Below are 26,710 nucleotides of genomic sequence, written 5' to 3'. Positions count from 1 at the left end.
AAAAGAGAATCCATATTTTCTTCGTTCGTTTTGAGAATGATGAAAAGCAAGGAAACCAGCTGAAATATTTAGGATCCAGGTGAGATTAAACCTGATCTTCATTTGGGGCAACTCCTTTACTTATACCAGCATGACTATACTCCAGTGTGCATGGAATGCTATGACCTTCCCACTGAATTGGTACCTATTTACCTACTTGCATTGCATGCTTTCAAACTGCTCCGTGGGCAGGAGCTGAGGCAAGTAACGGGAACTCAACCTGTCATGGGCGCTCGGGTCTTGAACCCAGCTTGTCGGTTTTCCGGCTGACTTTAAGAAAAGCCAGTGGATTTGAGTGAGCCTCGCAAGCATATAATTATTACCTGTATTCACAGTTTAGATCTGAGAATTCAAGGAATAAAGTTGTTGGGCAGGATGTGAAACCCCCGGCGATTAATTCTCCTAACTATCTTAAAATCAAAATAAGATTATTTAATTGGGATGCTATTGGGAAGGTCAAGCCCCAGGGATGTTTCAGCAGACAAGAAGAATGGATATTAGAGTGCATAGATAGATATAAATTAAGTGAGGTAGTCCTCGTTTTACAACTTGAGGTTATGACCTAGCAGGAATATGACCGCACAATGAGCACTCAGCAACACAGCGGCATTTCCAGGTAGGCCTCGACTTACGACCGCAAATGAGCCCCAAACAGTTGTTAAGTGAGTTTTGCCCCATTTTGCATCCTTTCTTCCCACAGTAGTTCAGTAAATCCCTGCAGCTGTTAAGTTAGTAACTTGGTTGTTAAGTGAATCTGGTTTTTCCCCACTGACTTTGCTTGTCAGAAGGTCGCAAAAAGGGGATCACGTGACCCCAGGGCATTGCAACCATCATCAATGTGAGTCAGTGGCGGAGGGTCTGAATTCTAATCACGTGACTCTGGGGAAATACTTTGCATGATCTTGTGAAAAACGGTCATAGGTCGCTTTTTTCAGTGGTGGTGTAACTTTGAACCGTCACTAAACGAGTGGTTGTACGTCTGTTGCTTAGCAATAGATAATCTTGGGCTAAATTGTGGTGCAAGTGGTTGTAGCCATAAGTCAAGCACCACCTGTAACGCCTTCTGATCCAGGGGTGAAATCTGCTTATCTTCCCTACCTGTTTGGAAGTGCATGTGCCACACGAAGACGCTCGCTTCGCTCACTCATCACGTGCGCACACGGACCCTTCTGCGCACACGCAGAGGGTAAAAAATATGGTTACTTCCTGGTAAAAACCAGGAAGAATAGAATAGAATTTTTTATTGGCCAAGTGTGATTGGACACACAAGGAATTTGTCTTGGTGCATATGCTCTCAGTGTACATAAAAGAAAAGATACATCAAGGTACAACATTTACAACACAATTGATGATCAATATATCAATATAAATCATAAGGATTGCCAGCAACAAGTTATAGTCATACAGTCATAAGTGGAAAGAGATTGGCGATGGGAACTATGAAACGATTAATAGTAGTGCAGATTCAGTAAATAGTCTGACAGTGTTGAGGGAATTATTTGTTTAGCAGAGTGATGGCCTTCGGGAAAAAACTGTTCTTGTGTCTAGTTGTTCTGGTGTACAGTGCTCTATAGCGTCGTTTTGAGGGTAAAGTAATGACGACTGGGTGGGTGGGCGAAGCCTTGCGCTGCCGTCACTATCAGTTCTCTGAACCACCCACCGCCATCGCTACCGGTTCGGTCGAACCGGTCCGAACCAGTAGCATTTCACCCTGTTCTTATCCCTGTACCAGCTGAAGAATCCCTCGTATGGAAAATGCAGATGGTTATTTCTTATAGGTCGACTGTTTTAAGTGTTTAATGTAAAGATTTTGGTCTACTACAGGCTGTCCTCGACGTACGACCACAATTGAGCCCAAGATCTCTGACACTTCTTAAAAGTGAGTTTTGCCCCGTTTTAAGACTTTCTTGCCACCGTTGTTCAATGAATCGCTTCCGTTGTTAACTTAGTAACCTGGTTGTTAAGTGAATCTGGCTTCCCAGATTCTCTCTCTCTCTCTCTCGAAGTTACCACAACGCTGAAAAAAAGTGACCTACAACCATTTTTCCACACTTAGGACTGTCGTGACATCCCCACGGTCACATGATCAAAATTCAGACGCGTGGCCACTGGCATGCATTCATGGCGTGACCCGGGGTCACGTGATCCTCTTTTGCGACCTTCTGACACGCAAAATCAAGGGGAGAATCTGATTCATTTAACAACCGTGTTGCTACACTTAACAACTGCAGCGATACACTTAACAGCCGTGGCAAGAGAGAGGTCGTAAAATAGAGCCAAAGTCACTGGACAATTTAGCGACAAGAAATTTGGGGCTCCATTGTGGTCGTGAGTCGAGGACTACCTGCACTGTCCTATCCCTTAAGTTTATTTTAATCACGGTGGGTTGAATAATTCACAATCAGGGGGGCAGATCTCACGCAAAGCCACAACCTACGGCTCACAAGGTACAATAACTGAGGTCACCCTTCATTAATCCAAAATGGAATACGATGGGTGTTCCCAGTACATATCATGGTATACAGGGGTGGGCTTTAGATCCTTTAGCAACGGGTTGGCTGCCCCGTTGTTGGGTGGGTGTGGCCATGGTGGGCATGGTCTAGTCGGCCGCCTGCACCAGAGTGGCGGGGGGGAGGGCATTTTTCGCCCTCCTCAGACTCCAGAGGCTTTCCTCGAGCCTCCGGGAGGTCGAAAACTGCTTCCCCTGGGGTCCAGAGGCCCTCTGAAGGCCGGAAACACGCCCGTTTCCAGACTTCCGGAACCTACGGTTGGCCCATTATTTGCCCTCCCAGACCTTCCACGCGGCCCCTGCACTTACCTGGAATGATGAACGGGCTGTGTGGCTGTGTGGAGAATCCTGGGAGGGGTGGGAGGGGCCAGCCAGGGGTGGGATTTGAGGTTTTGCGAACCCTGGTGATCCTTGGCTAGAGGTTCGCCCGAACCCTGCCGAACCCCCAGGAGTCCACCCCTGGATATGGTATGATCTTTCTGTGCATTTAAATGATCACCCTGGCTACAGCAGGGGTTTCCAAGTATGAGAAATTCAGAGACCCAAAGGAAGAACGGGAAGAAAAAAAAAAGAGCTTGGGAAAACACGCGCACACAAATACTGGCTTTTCTCCAGATGCTAAAGATCACATATTTTGAAGAGACAGGGATCCCAGCCGGTCATAATTTACTGGGTCCAAAGATTACTTCGGCTATACAGACTGCCTCCCTCCGTTTTGTTGTCGGTGGGGAAGGCAGCAGCTGGCGAGGGAGGGGCCCTTTCAACGCTCTCCCCCCCCCCAATTTATACGCGGGAGACCCATAAGGCATGCAGGCCAAGACAGGCTAAAAGAGAAGCTGCAACTGAAGAGCAGGAATGCCGGGGCCAAAGACAGATTGGCTGGCGAGATTGCACAGCTATCAATTTCCTCTCTTCTTTAAACAAATTCCTTGGGTGACACAGCTGTATAATTTATAGCCAGCCTACACACACACACACACACACACACACACACACAGGCAATCCAAGCTAGGCCAGTGGGAAATAAACTGAAACTCAAATATATTCCCTAAGGAAAGCCTGCAAAATATATATATATATGTATGTATGTAGGTCTTTGGTTATTCGGGTTTTCTCCCGCGTAAAATTGGAAGTGTCTTGCCGACGTTTCGACGAAGTCTCATTCGTCATCTTCAGGCTTCAGCTTCACGAAGCTGAAGCCTGAAGATGACGAATGAGACTTCGTCAAACGCCGCCAAGACACTTCCAATTTTACGCGGGAGAAAACCCGAATAACCAAAGACCTACATGCAAACACCCGCGAAAACCTCAGAAAAAATATATATATATATATATATATGTAGGTCTTTGGTTGTTCGGGTTTTCTCCCGTGTAAAATTGAAAATGTCTTGGCAACGTTTCGACGAAGTCTCATTCGTCATCTTCAGGCTTCAGCTTCGTGCTTCTGGGAGCAATGTGTGATCGCAGCTCAATCCATACCAATCCATACATGCAGCAGACTGACACCCACTATGAAGATGTAGCACCACCACAAAGCCAAACAACAGCTATGCAGCTCACCAGCTCAAATCCCCCTGCAACACAGACTAAATTGAGCACAACCAAGCCCCCACCCAAACAGGACACACCCCCAGCCAATCAGAGCACAAAAAAACCTCCATCCAATCAGAACACAGCCAAGCTCCCACCCAATCAGTTCAAACCCCCACTAGCAGTTAAAAGGAAGAAACAGCTGCGATCACACATTGCTCCCAGAAGCACGAAGCTGAAGCCTGAAGATGACGAATGAGACTTCGTCGAAACGTTGCCAAGACATTTTCAATTTTACACGGGAGAAAACCAGAACAACCAAAGACCTACATACAAACACCCGTGAAAACCTCAGAAAACATATATATATACATGAACATATATATATATATATATATATATATAGATAGATAGATAGATAGAGAGAGAGAGAGAGAGAGAGGGCGGGAGGGAGAAGCAGTCCAAGCTAGGCCAGTGGGAAATAAACTGCAACTCAAATAAAAATCTTACAGAAATTATCAAAATTGAGATAAGCTTTGTTTTTTATCCCTATCTGTGCTCGGCCTTCTCTTCTTTCTACTCTTTAAAAAAAACAAAATAAGGCTAGATTCCAGGGAAAAGAAAAAAAAAAAAGGGGGGGGAGCATTAAGAAACTCAAGGGAGCATTGCTATTGTTTTCAACTATTTAGTTGTGTCCCACTTTCGGCAGCTGTACAGGTAGTCTTTGACTTACGACCGCCAATGAGCCCAAAATTTCGGCGAGACAGCTGTTAAGTGAGTTTTGCCCTGTTTTACAGTCTTTCTTGCCACAGTTGCTAAGTGAATCACCACAATCGTTAAGTTAGCAACGTGATCAGTGGTGGGTTTCAAATTTTTTTTACTACCAGTTCTGCGGGCGTGGCATGGCTTGGTGGGCGTGGCATGGGAAGGATACTATAAAATCTCCATTCCCTCCCCACTCCAGGGGAAGGTTACTGCAAAATCCCCATTTCCTCCCAATCAGCTGGGACTCAGGAGGCAGAGAATAGATGGGGGCGGGGCCAGTCAGAATTTTATTACTGGTTCTCCAAACTACTCAAAATTTCCGCTACCGGTTCTCCAGAACTGGTCAGAACCTGCTGAAACCCACTTCTGAATGTGATTATTAAGTGAACCTGGCTTCCTTATTATTTGTTTGTAGGAAGGTCGCAAAAGGTGATTTACATGACCCCCCGGGATACTGCAACCATCATAAATCGGTTGACGAGCATCTGAATTTTGATCACGTGACCTTGGGGACTCTGCGATGGTCATGAGAGTGAAGAAATGGTCATAAGTCACTTTTTTCCAGTGCTGCTGAAACTTTGAACGGTCACTAAATGAACTGTTGTAAGTCAAGGACTACCTGACTCAACTCTTTTTAAAATTCCTATTTGCATATCGATATTTGCACGTTCCTCTTTCCTGAATGCCTGACCATTTTATCAACGTTGTCAGCAGCCATGCTTTTTTTGCGCCATTAACACAAACTGGCTTAACGACTGCCTCGCTGTGCAACAAAAATTTGGGCTAAAATTGTGGTTGTGAAGTCTATCTTTATAGATAGACCCACGATCAGAAACCTCTGGGGCGCCGAAATACCTTGCCATCCAGATTTACGGAAATGTGGCTGTATAAAATTGGCTGCTGCTACCCTGTTTTCCCGAAAATAAGACTCTGTCTTATATTTTTTTGAACCCTGAAATAAGTGCCATGCACTCAAAAGCCCGATTGGGCTTATTATCAGGAGATCTCTTATTTTGGGAAAACAGAGTACATCTGTCTATCTATCTTCCTACCTAATCTATCATCTATCTATCTATCTATCTATCTATCTATCTATCTATCTATCTATCTATCCATTCATCCATCCATCATCTATCAATCCATCCATCCATCATCCATCCAATCTATCATCTATTTAAATTATCATCTATCCATCTTTCTAATCTATCTATCTATCTATCTATCTATCTATCTATCTATCTATCTATCTATCTATCCATCCATCCATCCATCCATCCATCCATCATCTATCAATCCATCCATCCATCATCCATCCAATCTATCATCTATTTAAATTATCATCTATCCATCTTTCTAATCTATCTATCTATCTATCTATCTATCTATCTATCTATCTATCTATCTATCTATCTATCTATCTATCTATCCATTCATCCATCCATCCATCATCTATCAATCCATCCATCCATCATCCAACCAATCTATCATCTATTTAAATTATCATCTATCCATCTTTCTAATCAATCTATCTATCTATCTATCTATCTATCTATCTATCTATCTATCTATCTATCTATCTATCTATCATCTATCCTATCTATACATTTATCTCTCTCTCTCTCTCCCTACCTAACTATTGTGTTTCCCCGAAAATAAGACCCTGTCTTATATTTTTTTGAACACTAAAATAAACGCTTGGCCTTATTGCCATGCCCTCAAAAGCCCGATTGGGCTTATTATTATCAGGGGATGTCTTATTTTGGGGAGAAACAGGATAATCAGTAGACAGAAAGAAAAATGTTCTTAAATTGTCTCAATATTTAGTGGAGCCTCAGAAAGTACCCCTCAGGGCGCCTTTGCAAATAAAGAAAGACGCAAGATGAACAAACACTGAGCAGCTGGTGAAATCTCTTCTATACCTGTACGTACCTGGCACATTTTATCGGCCGAGGGAGATGACCTGGATCGGACGTGCATGGTCATAGGCTGGCTTTCTGTCCGATCCAGGAGGTCTTCTGCAGAAGCTGACTTCCCAGGCTTCTTGGTGAGCCGCGTCTTTTTCTCCAGGATCTGGTGGACGGGGTGCGGCGGGGTGCAAATGTCAAGATCGGTCTGCGTGCTTTTCGTAAGCTCGGGATTAACTCTATGATCTGGGCGTCCGTCTGCTTTCAGCCAAGTGGGCGTGGAGCTTTTGCTGCTACCGTGATTCGGGTGGCCCGCCATCTTGTTCTCGAATTCAACGGGATTAAAGCAGCCATGGAGCCCAGGCAGAGGAGAATAAACGTGCCCCATTCTAGAGGCCCATTCTAGAGTTTCCCTCGTGTGAAATAGGCTCTGGTCTTGGAGAGAATTCATGCTAGACGCCGGGGACAAAGACTGACTCTCTTGGCCATTGGTTTGCCGGCATGGGGTCTGCGATCCTTCCCTTTCTTGGGAAGCCGACGAGGGGCGCTTCCCGATTTTGCGTTTAATGTAATCTGCCAGGGCATTTTGTTGCAGCTGCTTCAGCTCCGGCCTGGAGAGATTGATGGTGGAACAAGCTTTGTTCTCCTTCTCGAAGATCTTGCGTCGGTCAGCCACGGTGCTCTCTTGGAAGACAAACTGGAGCATCTTCTTCTGAAGTGAGGACGGCGAGAGGTCATTATCCGACACACCTATTTCATTCATCTTCTCCGGTTCAGAGTAAGACCTCTTCTTCTGCTCAGAAGTCAGCCGTTTCCTTCCTCCGATACGGTGCATGTGCAGAGGTCCATCTTTATTGATAGGATCCATCTTTATCTCCGTCGGCGTGATGCTATGCCTCTCCTTTGGGGTATGTGGAGAAGCTGTCGTGCTCCTCATCCCGGTGTGGGCTGAAGCGGGTCGTGGTGTACTTCTCTGAGCCTCCTTCCCAAAGGCAGGACTAATGTTGAGGTCCTTGCGCCTGAAGGAGGTGGCCCTCAAAACTTTCGACTGGGCATCCTTAATGCTGTTCCTGTAAGTCCTGTTAACGGGGCCATCCCGCTGAGAGCCATGTGATTCCTTGGCACTGACTTTCTGTAAGACTTCTCTCTCAGGTTCATCCAACAATTGGAACGTACTTCGGCTCCTTTGTAGCTGCCCAGACTTTTTGTGCGGCTCCTTGCTGGAGCCCCCGTGGCGGTAGGTGCTCTGCTGATCTGGCGGCGCTGCCAAAGCCGCCGCGATTGCCCTCTGCTGCTCTGCAGAATAGCGGTTGGCCTTTTCTGGTTTGCCAGTGCTTCTTTCGTTTAGGTAGAGCACATTCAGGTACAGGTCTGAGTTATTTGTGCTGGCCGGTCTGCCGTGTTCATCCAGCAATTGACCATATTCTTGAGAGTTATGTCTACGTCGGCTATCTTCAGCGCCGGACTTCTTTGAATTTTGGCTCAAGCTATTTGCGCTCTGTGGACGCTGATGGCCTTGTTCTCGTCGTTCTATCTTGCTGACCTTCTCTAGCACAGAACATCGGGTCTTCCTAGACTCCTTTTTCCCAGACCAGGGGGGTTGAAAGCTGTTGTTGCTGCCGGATCGGAACTGGTCAGCTCTGAAATCGGAGGTCTGTGGGAGCAACGGAGCAGAAGGCTCCTCGTAATTTGGTTCCGTCCCGTGGCTATAATCAGCACTAGTAGTGGCATCTCGGTGATCTTCTGTGGCACGCCATTCTCTGTCCTGCCAATATTCTGGGGCCTGCTCTTTAACATCCTTTTCTTCCTGGTTGGCATAGTTAACAAAATGCCACTTGGCACCCGAACAAGTCCTGCCTGATTGCGCCTCCTTCAAATCCATGGGGTTTTGAAGCTGAGTACTCTCTGGGATATTTTGCAAGGAAGAGAACAGGTACTGCTTCGCCTTGTTGGGATTCCACTGGTTTTGTGCAGTAGGATCGCACTCATTTATCCGCAGGTTGGCATTCCAGTCCTCTTGCTGTTCTTCCGAACTGTACGCCTTTGACGGGCAGCAGGCTTTGTTCTCGGCCATCCCATCCCGTAGGTGAAACGACCAAGGCTGAAAAGCATGGTTCAAATATTGGGCATCGTTTGCACTTTCTTGGATGTTGGGTTGTGCTATATAGGATGTTGGGTTAGGCTCTGCTTCCTCCTCCTGTCTCGGAGAGGTTGGGTAGGCTTGTGGATGGGTCCTGTACAAGATGACTTTCGAAGTCTCGTTGTCCATCTTTTTTTTCCCTGCTCCGGAGGGTCCACATTCAGGATGGTAGAAGACGGTTGCCTTGCTCGGGATGCTCTGGTTTCCGTTCTCATCCACGACAGGAAGCGGCTTGCAGGAAATGCCCTTTTCGTAGGAAGTTGGGAAAGAAGCTGGAGAAGGAGGAATGTGGCCACTTTCTTTGGCAAGCACCGGGTACACCAGCCCGCTGTTGTTCGCAGAAGGGTGAGGAACCAGAGCAAAATGTGGTTCGGGAGAAGGAACGGGGTAAACCCCGGTAGGTAGCAGTGGCTGTCCTGGTTGAGTAGCTTGGGGGTAACCTTGTTTGGGCTTCATGGTGGGGCTGCCTTCTGGACTCCTCTCCATCACAGTATGGAGCTGTCCTTCTAGGAATGCCGGTTTCGAGAGCTGTCCCGGAGGTGTTGTGCCCTGGCCTAGGAGAAGCCAAGCGTTTTTGGAATGGGTCCTCAAGGCCTTTCTTTGTTCGTGACTAGACCAAGAGCTGGGCCTGTCGTGGTGCCTGGTTGCTGCATAGCTGTCACTTCTGGTGGGCGGCATGGGAGGCCCCTTCGCATACTGGCTCTCGTTGTCCAACGAATTCCGCGCCTGCGGGCCTTTGTGATGGCCGTGCGGCCTGCTGGCGCTGTAACCTTTAGGGTGGGCCTCCCCGCTGGGTACGAGGGCAGAAGACTTCACTTCGTATTCCTCTGAAACGCCTCTCTGGGCATTGTAGACCGTCTTAATGTACCTGATGTCTGCCTGCCGCATGCCGCCTTCTTGCGGCCTGGCCCGGGAATGGACGTTCTCCATGGAATAGGACCTCTCCTTACAGAAGGGAGGCAGCTGATATTCAGGGGTGCTGGAGCTGGTGGAGAAAGAGCTGTAAGCAGAATCCCTCTTGCTGTGAAGGTGAGCGAGTTGGTCGATGCTACTGGTGGACTTGGCCGGCGAAAGATGGCAGGAAGGATGGGTGTATCCCGCCGGCAGGGGATCCAAACTCTCCATGCTTCCCCTGGAGCTGTACTGGTCGGGACTTTTTCTTAAAAAGCCATGGTCGAAGTTGGAGAGGTCGTTGGTGGAGGAACTGAAGACAGGAGCGAGCGAGAAAGAGACACACACACAAACACAAACACAGAAGGGAACACTTCGTTAGCGTGAATATGCAAGTGAGAGAAAGAGAGAGTGGAATGGATTTATAAAGGGACAGAGGGATATGTTTAGTTTATAGAGGATGGACGAAAAGCCATATTTGGGCCTCGCGCTGTTCTTAGTGTGCAGTCATCCTGGTTTCTTAGAAAGAACGATTTGGACATTGCAACACTTGTCTCTTATTTATCACTGTAAAACGGGGGGGGGGGGAATAGATGGAGGAGGAGGAGGCGGCTGTGAGTCAACTCCACCCATGAAATTCATCACAGGCATCCTAAACATCACCGAAATATTCAGACATTATTAGAGGAAGGGAGATCAGGAGAAGTGGGGAGAATCTGTCCTTTTCTAAGTCTTCCCTCCTCCTCCTCCTCCTCCTTTTTTTTTTTTCCTTTTTAAGTGCTGAGGGCAAATGGCCTTTGGGGAGATTCCAACTAGACTGGAGATGTTTTCTCCGCTTTGTTGAAATGAAACAGGCAGGAGGGGAAAGAAGGCAACAAGGAATGAGTGTCAGTAAATAAGCAGAAAAATGGCTAAGAATGGCAGAGTTGGAAGGGACCTTGGAGGTCTTCTAGCCCAACCCCCTGCCCAGGCAGGAAACCCTACACCATTTCAGACAAATGGCTATCCAACATTTTCTTAAAAATTTCCAGTGTTGGAGCATTCACAACTTCTGGAAGCAAGTTGTTCCACTGATTAATTGTTCTCACTGTCAGCAAATTTCTCCTTAGTTCTAAGTTGCTTCTCTCCGTGCTTAGTTTCCACTCATTGCTTCTTGTTCTACCCTCAGGTGCTTTGGAGAATAGTTTGACTCCCTCTTCATTGTGGCAGCCCCTGAGATATTGGAACACTGCTATCCTGTCTCCCCTAGTCCTTCTTTTCATTAAACTAGACATACCCAGTTCCTGCAACTGTTCTTCATATGTTTTAGCCTCCGGTCCCCTAATCCTCTTTGTTGCTCTTCTCTGCACTCTTTCTAGAGTCTCCACATGTTTTTTACATCGTGGCGACCAAAACTGGCTGCAGTATTCCAAGTGTGGTCTTACCAAGGCCTTATAAAGTGGTCTTAACACATCACGTGATCTTGATTCTTTATCATCAATCATCAATCATTATTATTGACATCAATGATTTCAGGACATCATGAACTAAGGTTGTCTCCGAGCACACCCCGGCGAAAAAATCGGAATGGCAACATCCCTTCTCAAGAAGGCTGGAACACACACACAAAAGCCACACACGCAAATAATTGTCATTGCTACTATGAAGAGGACAGAACTGGGTTCGTCAATCCAGCCACCCACAAATAGGTATCCTTCAAATGTGTTGGGATTTTCAATTCCAGGTTATGCTGGCTGGGGATTCTTGGCGCTGAAGTCCAAGATGAGGGCCTTAAGTTAAGAAGGCTGCTGTACAGGTAGTCCTCGACTTACGACAATTCATTTAGTGACCGTTCGAAGTGACAAAGGCACAGGAGAAAAAGTGACGTGTGATTGTTTTTCACACTTACCGCGGTTGCCGCTTCTCCATGGTCATGTGGTCAAAATTCAGAGGCTTGGCAACTGACTCACATTTATGACGGTTGCCCTTGTCCTGGGGTCCTGTGACCCCTTTTTGCGACCTTCTGATAAGCAAAGTCAATGGGGAAGCCGGATTCACTCAACCACCGTGTTGCGAACTTAACAATTGCAGGGATTCACTTAACAATTGTGGCAAGAAAGGCTGTAAAATGGGGACTTTGACAACTGCCTTGGTTAGCAACAGAAATTTTGCGCTCGGTTGTGTTCGTAAGTTGAGGACCCCCTGTATCAGCGTCCTGTGACTCACTACTTAAAAACCACTGGAGTTTTTAAAGAAGAGATTGGACAACCATTTGTCTGAAGTGGCCTACGGTTTCCTGCCTGAGCAGGGGGTTGGACTAGAAGACCTCTAAGGTCCCTTCCAACTCTTGTTATCCCGTTACTAATAGGCTAAATCATTTCTGGAAACATCATGACACAGAAGTATGTAATGAGGACTTTTTTCTGTCCAAATTTCAAGAAATTCTGCATTACTTCCTTCCTTCCTCCCCTCCCCTTCCCCTTCCTTCCTTCCCTCTATTCTCCTTCCTTCCTTTTATTCCCTTTCTCCTTCCTTCGTTCCTTCCTCCCTCCCCTTTCCCCTTCCTTCCCTCTTTCTCTTTCCTTCCTTCCTTCTCTTCTTCCCTCCCTCCCTCCCTCCCTTCTCTTCTTTCTTCCTTCTCTCCCCTTTCTCCTTCCGTCCTTTTCTTTCCTCCTTTCTCCTTCCTTCCTTCCTCCCTTTTCCTTCCTCCTTCTTTGCTTCCTTCCTTCCCCCACCCTTTTCTTTCTTCCTCCTCTTCTCCTTCCTTCCTTCTTTCCCTTTCTCCTTCCTTTGTTCCTCCCTCCCTCCCCTTTCCCCTTCCTTTCTTCCTCCTCTTCCTCCTTCCTTCCTTCCTCCTTTCCTTCCTTCCTTCTTTTCTTTCTTCCTTCTCTCCCCTTTCTCCTCCCTTTTCTTCCTTCCTTCCTTCCTCCCCACCCCTTTCCCCTTCCTTCCTTCTTTCCCTTTCTCCTTCGTTTGTTCCTTCATTCCTCCCTTCCCTTTCTCCTTCCTTCCTTTCTTCCTCCCTCCCTTTTCTTTCTTCCTTCTCTCTCCTCTTTCTCCTTCCTTCCTTCCTTCTTTCCCTTTCTCCTTCCTTTATTCCTTCATTCCTCCCTCCCCTTTCTCCTTCCTTCCTTCTTCCTCCTCTTCCTTCCTCCCTCCCTGTTCTTTCTTCCTTGTCTCCCCTTTCTCCTTCCTTCCTTTCCTTCCTCCCTCCCCTCTTTCTCCTCCCTCCCTCCCGTACATCTTGACATACACCACATCATCCCACTTTTCTCAAGGTGAAGAAGACCTGTGGTGGTGGTGAAGACCTGGCAGGAGTTACCTGGGATGGTAGGCTTGATGCCAAGGACTGCTTATCGTCCCCTGAGATACTTGCATCATACTGAGATCGGCTGGGGTCTCAGGGAACTTGGCTGGCTGCCAGGAGTGTGATCTGCTGCCCAACGGATCACTTTGCCTGCAAAGAGAGAAAACGGCTAATATTGTTAGAGCTGTCTATTTGCTCAGGTACCTTGGTAATTCAGTTATTCAGTTATTCAGCATTTACCTTGTGCCCTAAAAATGTGACCCTGTCCAGAATTTAAACATGCCACAATCTCTGCTTTCTGCTTTCTTATTACATTCTACTCTGATGCATGAAAGCATCAGCTGGCTGGAAAAAAACAATTATTTATTTAGCTGGGACTGGATGTTCTAATTGTGAGGATCTGAATACTAAGCAAACAGAATACTGAATGCTGTTCATTTCGGCTGCAGTTTATCAGTGTTAAGAGCAACCAGTAAGTCTGGCTGTTACCTGTGATTGATTTGGACTGCTAGAAATTTTAATACTTCATAGGAGACCCAGAATACAGACCAAGAGGGGTGTGGCAGTGAACCTTATGTGAACTAATTTCTGCCTCCATACCGGGTAAACTAAACCATTTCAATCAGGAGCAAATCCACGAAAAATGTAGAAAGATGGTTTCTGTAGAATGTATGTAATTCATGGATAGGCCAACGTCTTGTTGGGGCTGCCAACAATAGACTAACAGAATAACAGAGTTGGAAGGGACCTTGGAGGTCTTCTAGTCCAACCCCCTGCTCAAGCAGGAGACCCTATATCATTTCGGACAAATGGCTATCCAACATCTTCTTAAAAATTTCCAGTGTTGGAGCATTCACAACTTCTGGAGGCAAGTCGTTCCACTGATTAATTGTTCTCACTGTCAGGAAATTTCTCCTTAGTTCTAGGTTGCTTCTCTCCTTGATTAGTTTCCACCCATTGCTTCTTGTCCTGCCCTCAGGTGCTTTGGAGAATAGTTTGACTCCCTCTTCTTTGGGGCAGCCCCTGAGATATTGGAACACTGCTATCATGTCTCCCCTAGTCCTTCTTTTCATTAAACTAGGCATACCAAGTTCCTGTAACTGTTCTTTGTATGTTTTAGCCTCCAGTCTCCTAATAGTCTTTGTTGCTCTTCTCTGCACTCTTTCTAGAGTCTCAACATCTTTTTTACATCGTGGTGACCAAAATTGAATGCAGTATTCTCCCTAATTTCTTCCTAATTCTAGGTTGGTTCTTTCCTTGATTACTTTCCCTCCATTAGCATCCAATAGCAGTTTAAAACATACAATTGTAGAGCTGGAATGGATCCCAAAGACGATCTCTATACTCCAACCTTCTGCAATGTTCAATTAAACCATCTATATGAGAAATGGCTCAGAAGGGACACGGTGGCTCAGTGGCTAGGACACTGAGCTTGTCGATCAAAAGGTCGGCAGTTCAGCGGTTCGAATCCCTAGTGCCGCGTAACGGGGTGAGCTCCCGTTACTTGTCGCAGCTTCTGCCAACCTAGCAGTTTGAAAGCAGGTAAAAAAGGCAAGTAGAAAAATAGGGACCACCTTTGGCGGGAAGGGAACAGCGTTCCATGCGCCTTTGGCGTTGAGTCATGCCGTCCACATGACCACAGAAATGTCTTCGGATAGCGCTGGCTCTTCAGCTTTGAAACGGAGATGAGCACCGCCCCCTAGAGTCGGGAACGACTAGCACATATGTGCGAGGGGAACCTTTACCTTTATGAGAAATGACTGTCCAACCTTTTCTTTAAAACGTCCACATACAGAGAACCCACAACTTAGATAGCCTGTTCTGCTTAGGTAGAAATCTTATCAGAAAGTTTTTTTTCCTTTTATTTCAATGAGATCTAGGTAAGCTGCAACTCATATAGATAGTCCTTGACTTACAACTATTTATTTAGTGACTGTTTGAAGTTATAACGGCCCTGAAAAAGTGACTTACAATCGTTTTTCACATTGAGGACAGTTGCAGATGTGAAATGCTCCCGGTTTGGACCGGATCGTGTGATCCGGTAGCAATGGGGACAGGTAGTTAGGAGAACCGGTAGCAAAAATCCCTGCCCCCCTCCACTGCCCACGCCTCGCTGTTTCTCTTCTCTGTCCCTGAAGCTCTCGGTGGTGATATACCTGGATTACTGCAATGCTCTCTACATGGGGCTCCCCTTGAAGGGCATCCGGAGGCTGCAGTTAGTTCAGAATGCGGCTGCGCGGGTTATAGAGGGAGCCCCTCATGGCTCCCGTATGACACCAATCCTGCGCAGACTGCACTGGCTACCTGTGGCCTTCCGGGTGCGCTTCAAGGTTTTGGTAACCACCTTCAAAGCGCTCCATGGCATAGGGCCGGGTTATCTACGGGACCGCCTACTGCTACCGAATACCTCTCACCGACCCATGCGCTCTCACAGAGAGGGACTCCTCAGGGTGCCGTCAGCTAGGCAGTGTCGTCTGGCGACGCCCAGGGAAAGGGCCTTCTCTGTGGGGGCTCCCACCCTCTGGAATGAACTCCCCCCAGGACTCCGTCAACTTCCGGACCTCCGAACCTTCCGTCGCGAGCTCAAGACACATTTATTCATCTGTGCAGGACTGGACTAGATTTTAAATTTATAGGGGTTTTAATTGGTTTTAATATTTATATTTATATTTTTAATAATTTGGCATTAGAATAAGTTTTTTAATGGTTATCTTAATTTGTACATAAATGTTTTATTTGCCTGTGAGCCGCCCTGAGTCCTTCGGGAGATAGGGCGGTATACAAATATGAATAAATAAATAAATAAATAAATAATAAATATAGCTGCAAATGGCCTTAAATGACTGCCACAGCGCTTCAAAGGGCCACACTACAGCTGATCAGCGCTGTAGGCAGCTAGTAGACCGGTGCCTCTATTTTTAAAGAAGGTAGACCAGTGCTTCTATTTTTAAAGAAGGTAGACCGGTGCCTCAATTTTTAAAGAAGGTAGACCAGGTGCTCTCCCAAAAAAAGGCAATTGGTAGACCGGGGCCTCTATTTTTAAAGAAGGTAGACCAGTGCTTCTATTTTTAAAGAAGGTAGACCGGTGCCTCAATTTTTAAAGAAGGTAGACAGGTGGGCTCCCCAAAAAAAAGGCAATTGGTAGACCGGGGCCTCTATTTTTAAAGAAGGTAGATCGGTGCGCTCCCAAGTTTTGTATACTTTATTATTTTTATTATTTATTATTATTGGCCACGCCCATCCAGTCACCTGACCACCAAGCCACGCCCACCAATTAAGCCACGCCCACAGAACCGGCAGGGAAAATTTTTAGATTTCACCCCTGCCAGATGGGTCACGTGATCAAAATTCGGATGCTTGACAACTGGCGTGTATTTACGACGGTTGAAGCGTCCCAGGGTTACGTGACCAGCTTTTGCAACCTTCTGACCAGCAAACATCTATCGTGTCCCACTCCTCCACTGATGACCGGGTCAGGGAAATCCAAATCAGGCGTGCTTCTGCAGCTCTGCCAAAGTCCTAGCAAAGTTCTCAAGGCAGGCAGGAGACCAGAAAGTGACTTCAGCAAGATATGTTAGACTTTGCCTGACTCAGAGGATGCCAGAAAGCAGATCCTTTATATAGGCCATGGGGTGTGGCTCCATGACTCAGCACTTATCCAGGCCTGCCCCTCCCTTCCTTCTGTCGCCGCCGCCTATCAATTCTTGTGAAGCGAGGGTCACTCCAGTCTGCAGCTGTTGGTAATTGACCTTCCTCAGGCTCACATGCTGTGGGGGAGGGGGAGGGGTCTAGTTGCTCCGTTTGCCTGGGCATGGAGCCAGGGCTGGGGGGCTGGAGGTACTTCTTCCTCCTCAGCCTGTCTGGGCATGGAGCCAGGGCTGGGGGCCGGGAGGCATACTAGGACATTCCTCAGCGTTCGGAAGCAGATAAGAAGGCCCCGGCTGCGGTGAAAGCAGGCGAGACACAACACCTTCAATGGGGAAACCAGAATCACTTAACGACCATGTTACGAACTTAAAAACCCGCAGTGGTTCACTTAACAACCGTGACAAGAAAGGTTGTTAAAAGGGAGCAAAATTCACTTAAACTGCCTTGGAAATTTTTGGCTCAATGGCGGTGGCGCCGTTTAAGGACTACCCGTATTTCATGATTTCTGATTTGCATATTACGAGATGCCGAAGAAATCAGCGGCTTTCCTCAGAGTGATGGGATCAGCCAAATCTACTGCGAGGCAGCCGGGTGAATAATTCAAGAATTTCCGCAAGCGGTTGGTCTAAAAATATATCCCAGCATCAAAAATAGATACGCTGCGTTTGGAGAAGCTGAATAAGTACAACAGAAATGTGGAAAATTGCAAGGGTTATGTTCATGAAAGATGCATGCAGAAATGACTAGTGGAGAAAAGTTATTTATAACCATTGTGACATTGCTTATGTATATTTTGGGGGGGATGGGACACACGGAGGGGGCAACTCGACAGAATAGATTAATCCTTCATTGCATACCCTCCTGACCCCGGATCTGATTAAAATTGAGCTGCCCATCCCTGCCCATACAAGCAACAAAATGATGAACCGATAAGTAATGCTTCATAATCGCGCCGCGAGTTAGTTGTAGCTTCTGTCTTGCTGGCAAGACAAATTGTAGCTATCCGTATTCTCTCATCTTTACATGGATTAAAGACACAAGAGCTCTTGTTTGGCTCCGTGTCTGATCATCCTTGCCAGAGGAGGCCAAGGGGGGGGGGCGGAAATGAAGATAAGGGGTTACAAAAATAGAAATGGCTCCGAGTTTTAGAAGAAGATTTTCTCCACTTTGATTAGTAGAAAGGACATAGAATAGAAATGAATGGAAAGGAATAGGAGTAGGAGTAGGAGTAGGAATAGGAATAAGAACAGAACTGGAGTGGAGTAGAATGCAATAGCATAGGAAACAAGAAATAGAAAGAATGGAATGGAATAGAATAGAATAGAATAGAATAGAATGGAACATATGGAATAGACTAGAACAGAATAGAATATATTGGAATGGAATGCAATGGAATGGAATGCAATAGAATAGAATATATGGAATGGAATAGAATGGAATGGAATGGAATAGAATAGAATATATGGAATGGAATGGAATGGAATGGAATGCAATGCAATGCAATAGAATAGAATATATGGAATGGAATGGAATGGAATGGAATGGAATGGAATAGAATAGAATAGAATAGAATAGAATATATGGAATGGAATGGAATGGAACGGAACGGAATGCAATGCAATAGAATAGAATATATGGAATGGAATGGAATAGAATAGAATAGGAAACAAGAAATAGAAAGATTTTCCTTTGTATATGGAATGGAATGGAATGGAACAGAACAGAACAGAACAGAACAGAACAGAATAGAATATATGGAATGGAATGGAACAGAACAGAATATGGAATGGAATGGAATAAAATAGAATAGAATAGAAAATAGAATAGAATAGAATAGAATAGGAAACAAGGAATAGAAAGATTTTCCTTTGTATATGGAATGGAATGGAATGGAATGGAATGGAATAGAATAGAATAGAACAGAACAGAACAGAACAGAACAGAACAGAATAGAATATATGGAATGGAATGGAATAAAATAGAATAGAATAGAGAATAGAATAGAATAGAATGGAATGGAATAGGAAACAAGGAATAGAAAGATTTTCCTTTGTATATGGAATGGAATAGAATAGAATAGAATAGAATAGAATAGAATAGAATAGAATAGAATAGAATAGAATAAACAGAGTTGGAAAGGTCCTTGAAGGTCTTCTAGTCTAACCCCCTGCTTAGGCAGGAATCCCTATACCCGTGATGGCGAACCTATGGCATACATGCCATAGGTGGCACGCAGGGTCCTTTCTGCGGGCATGCCAACCGTTGCCCCAGCGCTGCTCCACCATACATGTGCGCACCTCCTATCGGCCAGCTGGTCTTTGGGTCTCTGCCGTGCATGCACGGGGGCGGGGCCTTCCCCGATCTCCGCAGCTGCCTCTCCGTGGCAGGAATGCAGGAGAAAGCCAGGACGCGATGGGGGTAGAAACTGTGGCGATCACAAGCCCTCACCGTGCCCCGTTTTCAGCTTGAAAAGCCACCTGCATCAACCTGGAAGCCAAAATAGGGCCCAGGGCACATGTGCGGGGAACCCCGCATGTGCAGGAACGTGTGTCCATGTGCAGGGCACATGCGCAGGGGGCGCTCACATTGCATTTTGGGTATAGTGGCATGCGCACTTGCATTCATGTGTGTGCGCGCATGCTTTGGGCACTCGGCACAAAAAAGTTTAACCATCACTGCCCTACCCCATTTCAGACAAATGGTTGTCCAATCTCATCTTAAAAACTTCCAGTAATGAAACACCCACAATTTCTGGAGGCAAATTGTTCCACTGATTAATTGTTCTCACTGTCAGGAAATTTCTCTTTAGTTCTAAGTTGCTTCTCCCCTTGATTAGTTTCCACCCATTGCTTCTTGTCCTATCCTCAAGTGCTTTGGAGCAGGGGTCTCCAACCTTGGCAACTTTAAGACTTGTGGACTTCAACTCCCAGAATTCCTCAGCCAGCTTTGCTGGCTGAGGGATTCTGGGAGTTAAAGTCCACAAGTCTTAAAGTTGCCAAGGTTGGAGACCCCTGCTTTGGAGAATAGCTTGACTCCCTCTTCTTTGTGGCAGCCCCTGAGATTGTTCTGTCTCCTTCCTCACTTCAGACCCATGAGCTGGCCTTCAGCCAGTGGATTCACGGCTCTTATCAGTCCTGGCAGAGAAATCGCAGCTGCCTGCCAAAGTTCAAACAAATGACTCACGTAGCAAGACTTTCAGCTCTTTTTGAAACGGTTCAGCTAAACTTTTGCTTCCCGTGGAGTGAGAGCAGTCCCAAAGCTTCTTATATATCCTGTGGGGTGGGACTCCTGCCCCACCCTACCCTTTGATGACGCCGCCTCTCTAATCTTCCGAAGCGCGGGTCAATCCAAGCTTGATTATTATTATTATTATCAGCTGGGTCTGAAGGCGTAGCCTGGGGAAGGGAGGAATCAGGGGATGATGGCCTCATTACGTCCTCCGACTGGTCTGGTTCTGGCTCCTGGAGCTGGGCCAAAGGAATCGGTGCTCCCGAGGTAAGCCTTACCGGCCCTTCCCACTCACTTTCTGAGTCACTTTTGGGCATGGGGCCAGGTTCGGGGGCTGGAGTCACAACAGAGATGTTGGAACACTGCTATCATGTCTCCCTATCTACAACAGTTCATTTAGTGACCATTCAAATTTACAGAGGCACTGAACAAAGTAACTTATGATCCTTTTTCACACTTAGACCCATGGCCACATCTTCCCTTACATTGGATGATATTTTCCCATTTGGCATCTCATCCTTTTTACAGGTAGTCCTCGACTTACAACAGTCCACTTTAATGGTTTAATGACCGTTCGAAGTTACGATGTCACTGAGAAAATTGACTTACGACCACTTTTCACACTTTCAACCACTGCAGCGTCCCCATGGTCACGTGATCAAAATTCGGACGCTTGGCAACTGGTGCCTGTTTACGACGGTTTTTAGGGTCATGTGACCCCCCCCTTTTTGCAATCTTCTAACGAGCTAAGTCAATGGGAAAGTCAGATTCACTTAACAACCGTTATTACTGACATAATAATAATAATAATAATAATAATAATAATAATAATAATAATAATAATAATAATAATAATAATAATAATAATATTTTAATTTGTATACCGCCCTTCTCCCGAAGGACTCAGGGCGGTGAACAGGCAGATAAAATATAAATACACACAATAATTAAAAACATCCCTTAAAAAACTAATTTAAATGCCCAAAATGTTAAAAAACGTACTCCCCCGTAAAATCACAAAATTTAAAAAACCCATCCAATAAAAATAAAAATCAGGCTAGTCCACAAGTCTTAACAATTGCAGTTATTCACTTAACAACTGTGGCAAGAATGATCGTAAAATGGGACAACATTCACTTAACATACGTCTTGCTTGGAGACAGAAATGTTGAGCCGAATCGAGGTCATAAACCGAGGACTACCTATACTCAGTAGTGGTATTCAGCCAGTTCCGATGAACCGGTAGTGGTGACCTGCCACCGCCCGGGTGCTATGCGGCTCTATTTAGTCACGTTTTCTAAGCCACGCGCTTCCATGCAAGCCACATGCGCAAGCAAGGCGCATGCGCGGAAGGCCACACGCTTACATTTTCGGTGCGCGGCGAACCACTGGAAAAATTATGTGGAAGCCACCTCTGCCTGGACTGCATTTTTACATGTTATAAATTACATTTGGCCAACACCTTTATTTGGTCAGCTCAGGCCTGTAAAAGATCAAAGTTTGGAGAAGTTGAAAGGCTGGGTGGCAGTTTATGATCTTGAGCTTGCGGTCATAAAAACACTTTTCCCTTCTGCGGAATTCGACATTCTTTTATATTAGGAATAGTTTCACACGGAGAGACACAGCTTTCTATCTCTTTTTGCAGAAGCCGCTGGGACAAAAGATACTATCTCCTTTCAGTACCAGTGTTGAAAGATATTTCAGCCAGAACATTTCTGGGTAGAAATTTCATGAAATTTCATAGAAATTTCTTCTGCTCCACGGGCCAAAGGGGGTAAGTTGAACAGTAAGAGAGAATTTGACGTAGCGATTAAGATGGTGGCCTAGAAACCAGGAGACGGTGAGTTCTAGTCCCGCCTTAGGCATGAAAGCCAGCAGGGTGACTTTGGGCCAATCGCCAGGAGACGGTGAGTTCTAGCTCCGCCTTAGGCATGAAAGCGAGCAGGGTGACTTTGGGCCAATCGCCAGGAGACGGTGAGTTCTAGCTCCGCCTTAGGCATGAAAGCCAGCAGGGTGACTTTGGGCCAATCACCAGGACACGGTGAGTTCTAGTCCCGCCTTAGGCATGAAAGCCAGCAGGGTGACTTTGGGCCAATCACCAGGAGACGGTGAGTTCTAGACCCGCCTTAGGCATGAAAGCCAGCAGGGTGACTGGGCCAATCGCCAGGAGACGGTGAGTTCTAGTCCTGCCTTAGGCATGAAAGCCAGCAGGGTGACTTTGGGCCAATCGCCAGGAGACGGTGAGTTCTGGTTCTACCTTAGGCATGAAAACTGGTTGGGTGACTTTGGGCCAGTCATTCACCCTTAGCTCAGCCCACCTTACAGGGTTTTTATTGTGAGTAAAATAGAAAGAAGTAGCAGTATTAGATATGTTCACCACCTCAAGTTACTTATAAAATAATATAGGTGGGATTAAAAATCTAATAGCTAAAGTAAAATAAGTTTGCCAGTTTAGGAATCCTTTAACATGTTTGTCCTCAAAAATAAATAAATATAATGTGAAGTGAAGTGAAGTGAAGTAAAAAAGTGAAGTAAAGTAAAGTAAAATAAAGTAAAGTAAAGTAAAATAAAGTAAAATAACATTGTAGGAGCTTGGGTTGTAATACAGGAAGAGCTGCGGTCTCTTTTCATTATTATCTATGGCTGGCTTGGTATTATGGGGTGTGTTTATGAAGCTAGCAGGCAAATTGGGAATAAAGTTTGGCCTTGAAATAGTAACTGCCAGGAGAGATTTGTGAGAAACCTGCAACGTGACTTTTTCTCCCTTCCAGCCTTTCAATTGAAGCAAAGCAGAAAAGGCAGGAGACTCTCCAATGTGGAGGTCCTGTTTTTTTTTAATGACAGGTCAGTTGCTGGCAGGATTTAATTGTGGCTTACCGCCCTGGCCTGACAGACATTACAGCTTGTAAATTTGATTCTGAATCGAATCGCATTCGTTCTGTTTGATTGCAGGCTTTGCATTTTTAATCTTGCAACTTGCCTGAGATTCGGAATAAGCAAAAAAAAATAAAAATACGGGTAATGAACTCCACGATAAAGAAGCAAACAAGCTTTTTTCCTTGGAAGACAAGTCTTACGAGTTATCAGGATTTATTTTTTTTCTTTTTCCTTTGGTATTAAGAAGTTGCGTCTCAAGGCAGAGGTTCTGTCCAGGGCAGGGATGTCGAATTGGATTTCTTAGAGGGCTGGATTAGTATTGCAGTTGTCCTCCGCGGGCCGGCAGTGGGGTGGGAAATGGGACCAACAGCCTCCTGAAGCATCCTGCCAGCCAAAATGGGGCACAAGGGGCCACAGGTGGCCCCCTTCATACCCCATTTTGGCCAGCAGGGTGTTGCAGGAGGCCATCCAGGCTGAAAATGGGGTGCGTGGGGGCCACCCGCAGGCCCCTGTGCTCCGTTTATCTAGTAGAGGCACCATGGGGCCGGTTCTTTGCTATTTCTACGCTGGCCCCGTGGACCGGATCTAAGCATCCCGTGAGCCGCATCTGGCCTGAGGGCTTTGTATTTGATACCCCTGCTCTAGGGTGACAGAATTAGTTGTTGCAAAAATCCTAGCAACCAACCGATGGCAACCTAGAGAATTTGCTCTAATGTATTGCTATGATATTTTTTTTGCAATTCAGTTCTAGTAGCCCTATTTTCCACCCACTTCCATGTTCCAAGAGCCAGTTCATACAGATAGCAGACTCGACGTACAGTCATTTGTCTAGTGAACATTCAAAATTACAGTGGCACTAAAAAAAAAAAGTGACTTAGGATCAGTTTTTACACTTACGACGGTTGTAGCATCCCCACGGTCATGTGATCTACATTTGGCACGTTGTAACCGGCATGTTTTTATGACGATTGCACTGTCCAAAGGTCATGTGATCAACGGGGTGGCGCAGTGGTTAGAGTGCGGTACTGCAGGCTACTTCTGCTGCCTGCCGGCTGCCTGCAATTTGGCAGTTCGAATCTCACCAGGCTCAAGGTTGACTCAGCCTTCCATCCTTCTGAGGTGGGTCAAATGAGGACCCAGATTATTGGGGGCAAGAGGCTGACTCTGTAAAGCACTGTGAAGCGGTATGTAAGTCTAAGTGCTATTGCTATTTGTAATCTTCCCAGCAAGCAGAGACAAAGGGGGAACCCAGATTTGCTTAACGCCTGCATTGATTTACTTTACATCTGCAGTGATCTGCTTAAAAACGATGGCAAAAAGGTCGTAAAATGGGGCAAAACTCGGAAATATTGTGGCTCAATTGTGGTCGTAAGTCGAGGATTACCTGTATGCTACTATGATTCTGCACCAAGATCACTTAAATCAGCGGTTCTCAACCTGTGGGTCGGGACTCCGTTGGGGGTCGAATGACGATTTGCCAGGGGTCGCCTAAGACCATCGGAAATATGGGAAGTATACTTGCGAGTCCAAGAATCGCGCTCCAATGGTTGACTCCACAAGCCAGCTGCAGGCTCTTCAAATCGCTAGCCGAATTCGGCGCGATGAATTAAAAAAGAGAGAAATCTTTGCTCTGATGTCTCCCTCTCAAGCCAGCTGCAATCACTCCCAATTGCTAGCCTAATCTGGCTTCAGGCACAATAAACTTAATAGGGGAGGAGTCTCCGCTTTAATGCCACCGTCCTCAAGGCAATTGCAAGCAGTTCAGATCGCTAGCCAATACGGCTTCAGGCGCGATAAATTCAAAACAAAAATAATTTTACGGTTGGGGTCGCCACATCGTGGGGAATTGTATTAAAGGGGTCGCAGCACTATAAAGGTTGAGAACCACTGACTTAAATCATCATTTTCCTTCTGGTTTTGAGGATAATTTCTGACTCAGCAATCAAGAAAGACTTCTTGATTGCTGAGTCAGAAATTATCCTCAAAACCAGAAGGAAAATCTTGTCTATCTTGTGTTATTTAATATGTTCACAGTGAATGCTACTCCCCCAAAGCAAAACGTAGAAATATTTTCAATTTCTTTACATTTCTTCTTTTTCTACCTAATGCTTCACCAATGGTTTGGAAATTTAATCAAAGGCATCAGATTTTGGAAGAGTTTTCCACTGGATTCTGAGGTTACGGCTGTTGGACGTCAGGTCAAAATGTGACACTTTCAATGCTGGCCGTGTGTTTAATTGTCTCATGACCTTCCATCACAACTGAAAAGAGAAAAAAATCCAGAAATACTTCTAATTCCTACCTTTCGTTTATTGCATTCTTTTCAGAATTATCTTTTGGATAATTATAATTAAAACATCAAAGGAATGTGAAAGTGTTATAAATGCAGGAATGCTGTGCAAATGAGTTAGAGGGAGGGAGGCAGAGAGGAGAGGGAGAGAGAGAAAGATTGAGAGAGAAGGAGAAAAAGGAAGAGGGGGAGAGAGAGGGAGACAAAGTGGGAGCGAAAGGAGGGAAAGAGGAGGGAGAGGGAGAGAGAAGGAGAGAGGAGGGATAGCTCAGGCTGTTAGAAGCCTGTTATTAGAACACAGCAGCCTGCAATTACTGCAGGTTCAAGCCCGGCCTGAGGTTGACTCAGCCTTCCATCCTTTATAAGGTAGGTAAAATGAGGACCCAGATTGTTGGGGGGGCAATAAGTTGACTTTGTAAATATACAAATAGAATGAGACTATTGCCTTATACACTGTAAGCCGCCCTGAGTCTTCGGAGAAGGGCGGGATATAAATGTAAATAAAAAAAAAGAAGGGAGGCCGAGGAGGGAGAGAGAGAGGGAAAGAGAGAAAGGGGGACTGAGGCAGAGAGAGAGAGAGAGGAAGAGAGAGGGAGCGAGAGAGAGAAGGAGAGAGAAGGGAGACTGAAGCAGAGAGAGGGAGAGAGGGAGGAAGAGAGGGGGAAGAGAGAAGACAGAGACTGAGGGAGAGGAGAGGAGGAGAGAGAGAAGACAAAGGAGAGAGAGAGAGGAAGAGAGAGACTGAGGCAAGAGAAAGAGGGGAGAGGAGGGATAGCTCAGGCTGTAAGGAGCCTGTTATTAGAACACAGCAGCCTGCAATTACTGCAGGTTCAAGCCCAGCCCGAGGTTGACTCAGCCTTCCATCCTTTATAAGGTAGGTAAAATGAGGACCCAGATTGTTGGGGGGGCAATAAGTTGACTTTGTAAATATACAAATAGAATGAGACTATTGCCTTATACACTGTAAGCCGCCCTGAGTCTTCGGAGAAGAGCGGGATATAAATGTAAATAATAAAAAAAAAGGGAGACGGAGGAGGGAGAGAGAGAGGGAAAGAGAGAAAGGGGGACTGAGGCAGAGAGAGAGAGAGAGGAAGAGAGAGGGAGAGAGAGAGAGAAGGAGAGAGAAGGGAGACTGAAGCAGAGAGAGGGAGAGAGGGAGGAAGAGAGGGGGAAGAGAGAAGACAGAGACTGAGGGAGAGGAGAGGGAGGAGAGAGAGAAGACAAAGGGAGAGAGAGAGAGGAAGAGAGAGACTGAGGCAAGAGAAAGAAGGAGAGGAGAGGGACAGAGGGAGGAAGGGAGGGGGAGACAGAAGACGGGGAGAGAGGGAGAGAAAGAGGGAGAAAGAGAGTGGGAGAGAGAAAAAAGGCAGAGAGGGAGAGAGAGAGGAAGAGAGAGAGAGAGAAGGAGAGAGACTGAGAAACAGAGAGAAACAGGGAGGGGAGGAAGAGAGAGAGAGAAAGGGAGCATATTATTTCTAAGGAAAAACAGAACCAGAAGGAAGTTTATTTCAATCATTATTAAAATGAAACTTTATCCCTCAGGCTACATCTACACAAAAGGGAGCAAATCTCTCTTTGACAGAAAGCTTACAAAGTAATATAG

The 26,710-nt window shown here is 45.9% G+C and overlaps 1 protein-coding gene across 2 annotated transcripts in view; it reads right to left on the bottom strand.

Annotated features, from left to right (window-relative positions):
- Nucleotides 1–26,710, bottom strand: part of SHROOM3 (shroom family member 3) — a 261,704-nt gene that overhangs the window by 20,859 nt on the left and 214,135 nt on the right. For both annotated transcript variants that reach the window (XM_058193382.1, XM_058193381.1), the window contains exons 3-4: nucleotides 13,080–13,214; nucleotides 6,773–10,091 (exon numbers count right to left, since the gene is read on the bottom strand). In XM_058193382.1, the coding sequence (XP_058049365.1) occupies nucleotides 6,773–10,091; nucleotides 13,080–13,138 (3,378 nt within the window). In that variant the 5' untranslated portion in view covers nucleotides 13,139–13,214. The remainder of the gene's footprint in view (nucleotides 1–6,772; nucleotides 10,092–13,079; nucleotides 13,215–26,710) is intronic.

This window comes from Ahaetulla prasina, chromosome 8 (genome assembly GCF_028640845.1).
Source record: "Ahaetulla prasina isolate Xishuangbanna chromosome 8, ASM2864084v1, whole genome shotgun sequence".
In the NCBI taxonomy this organism is placed as follows: Eukaryota; Metazoa; Chordata; class Lepidosauria; order Squamata; family Colubridae; genus Ahaetulla; species Ahaetulla prasina.
This window is presented reverse-complemented; position numbering and strand designations above follow the sequence as displayed.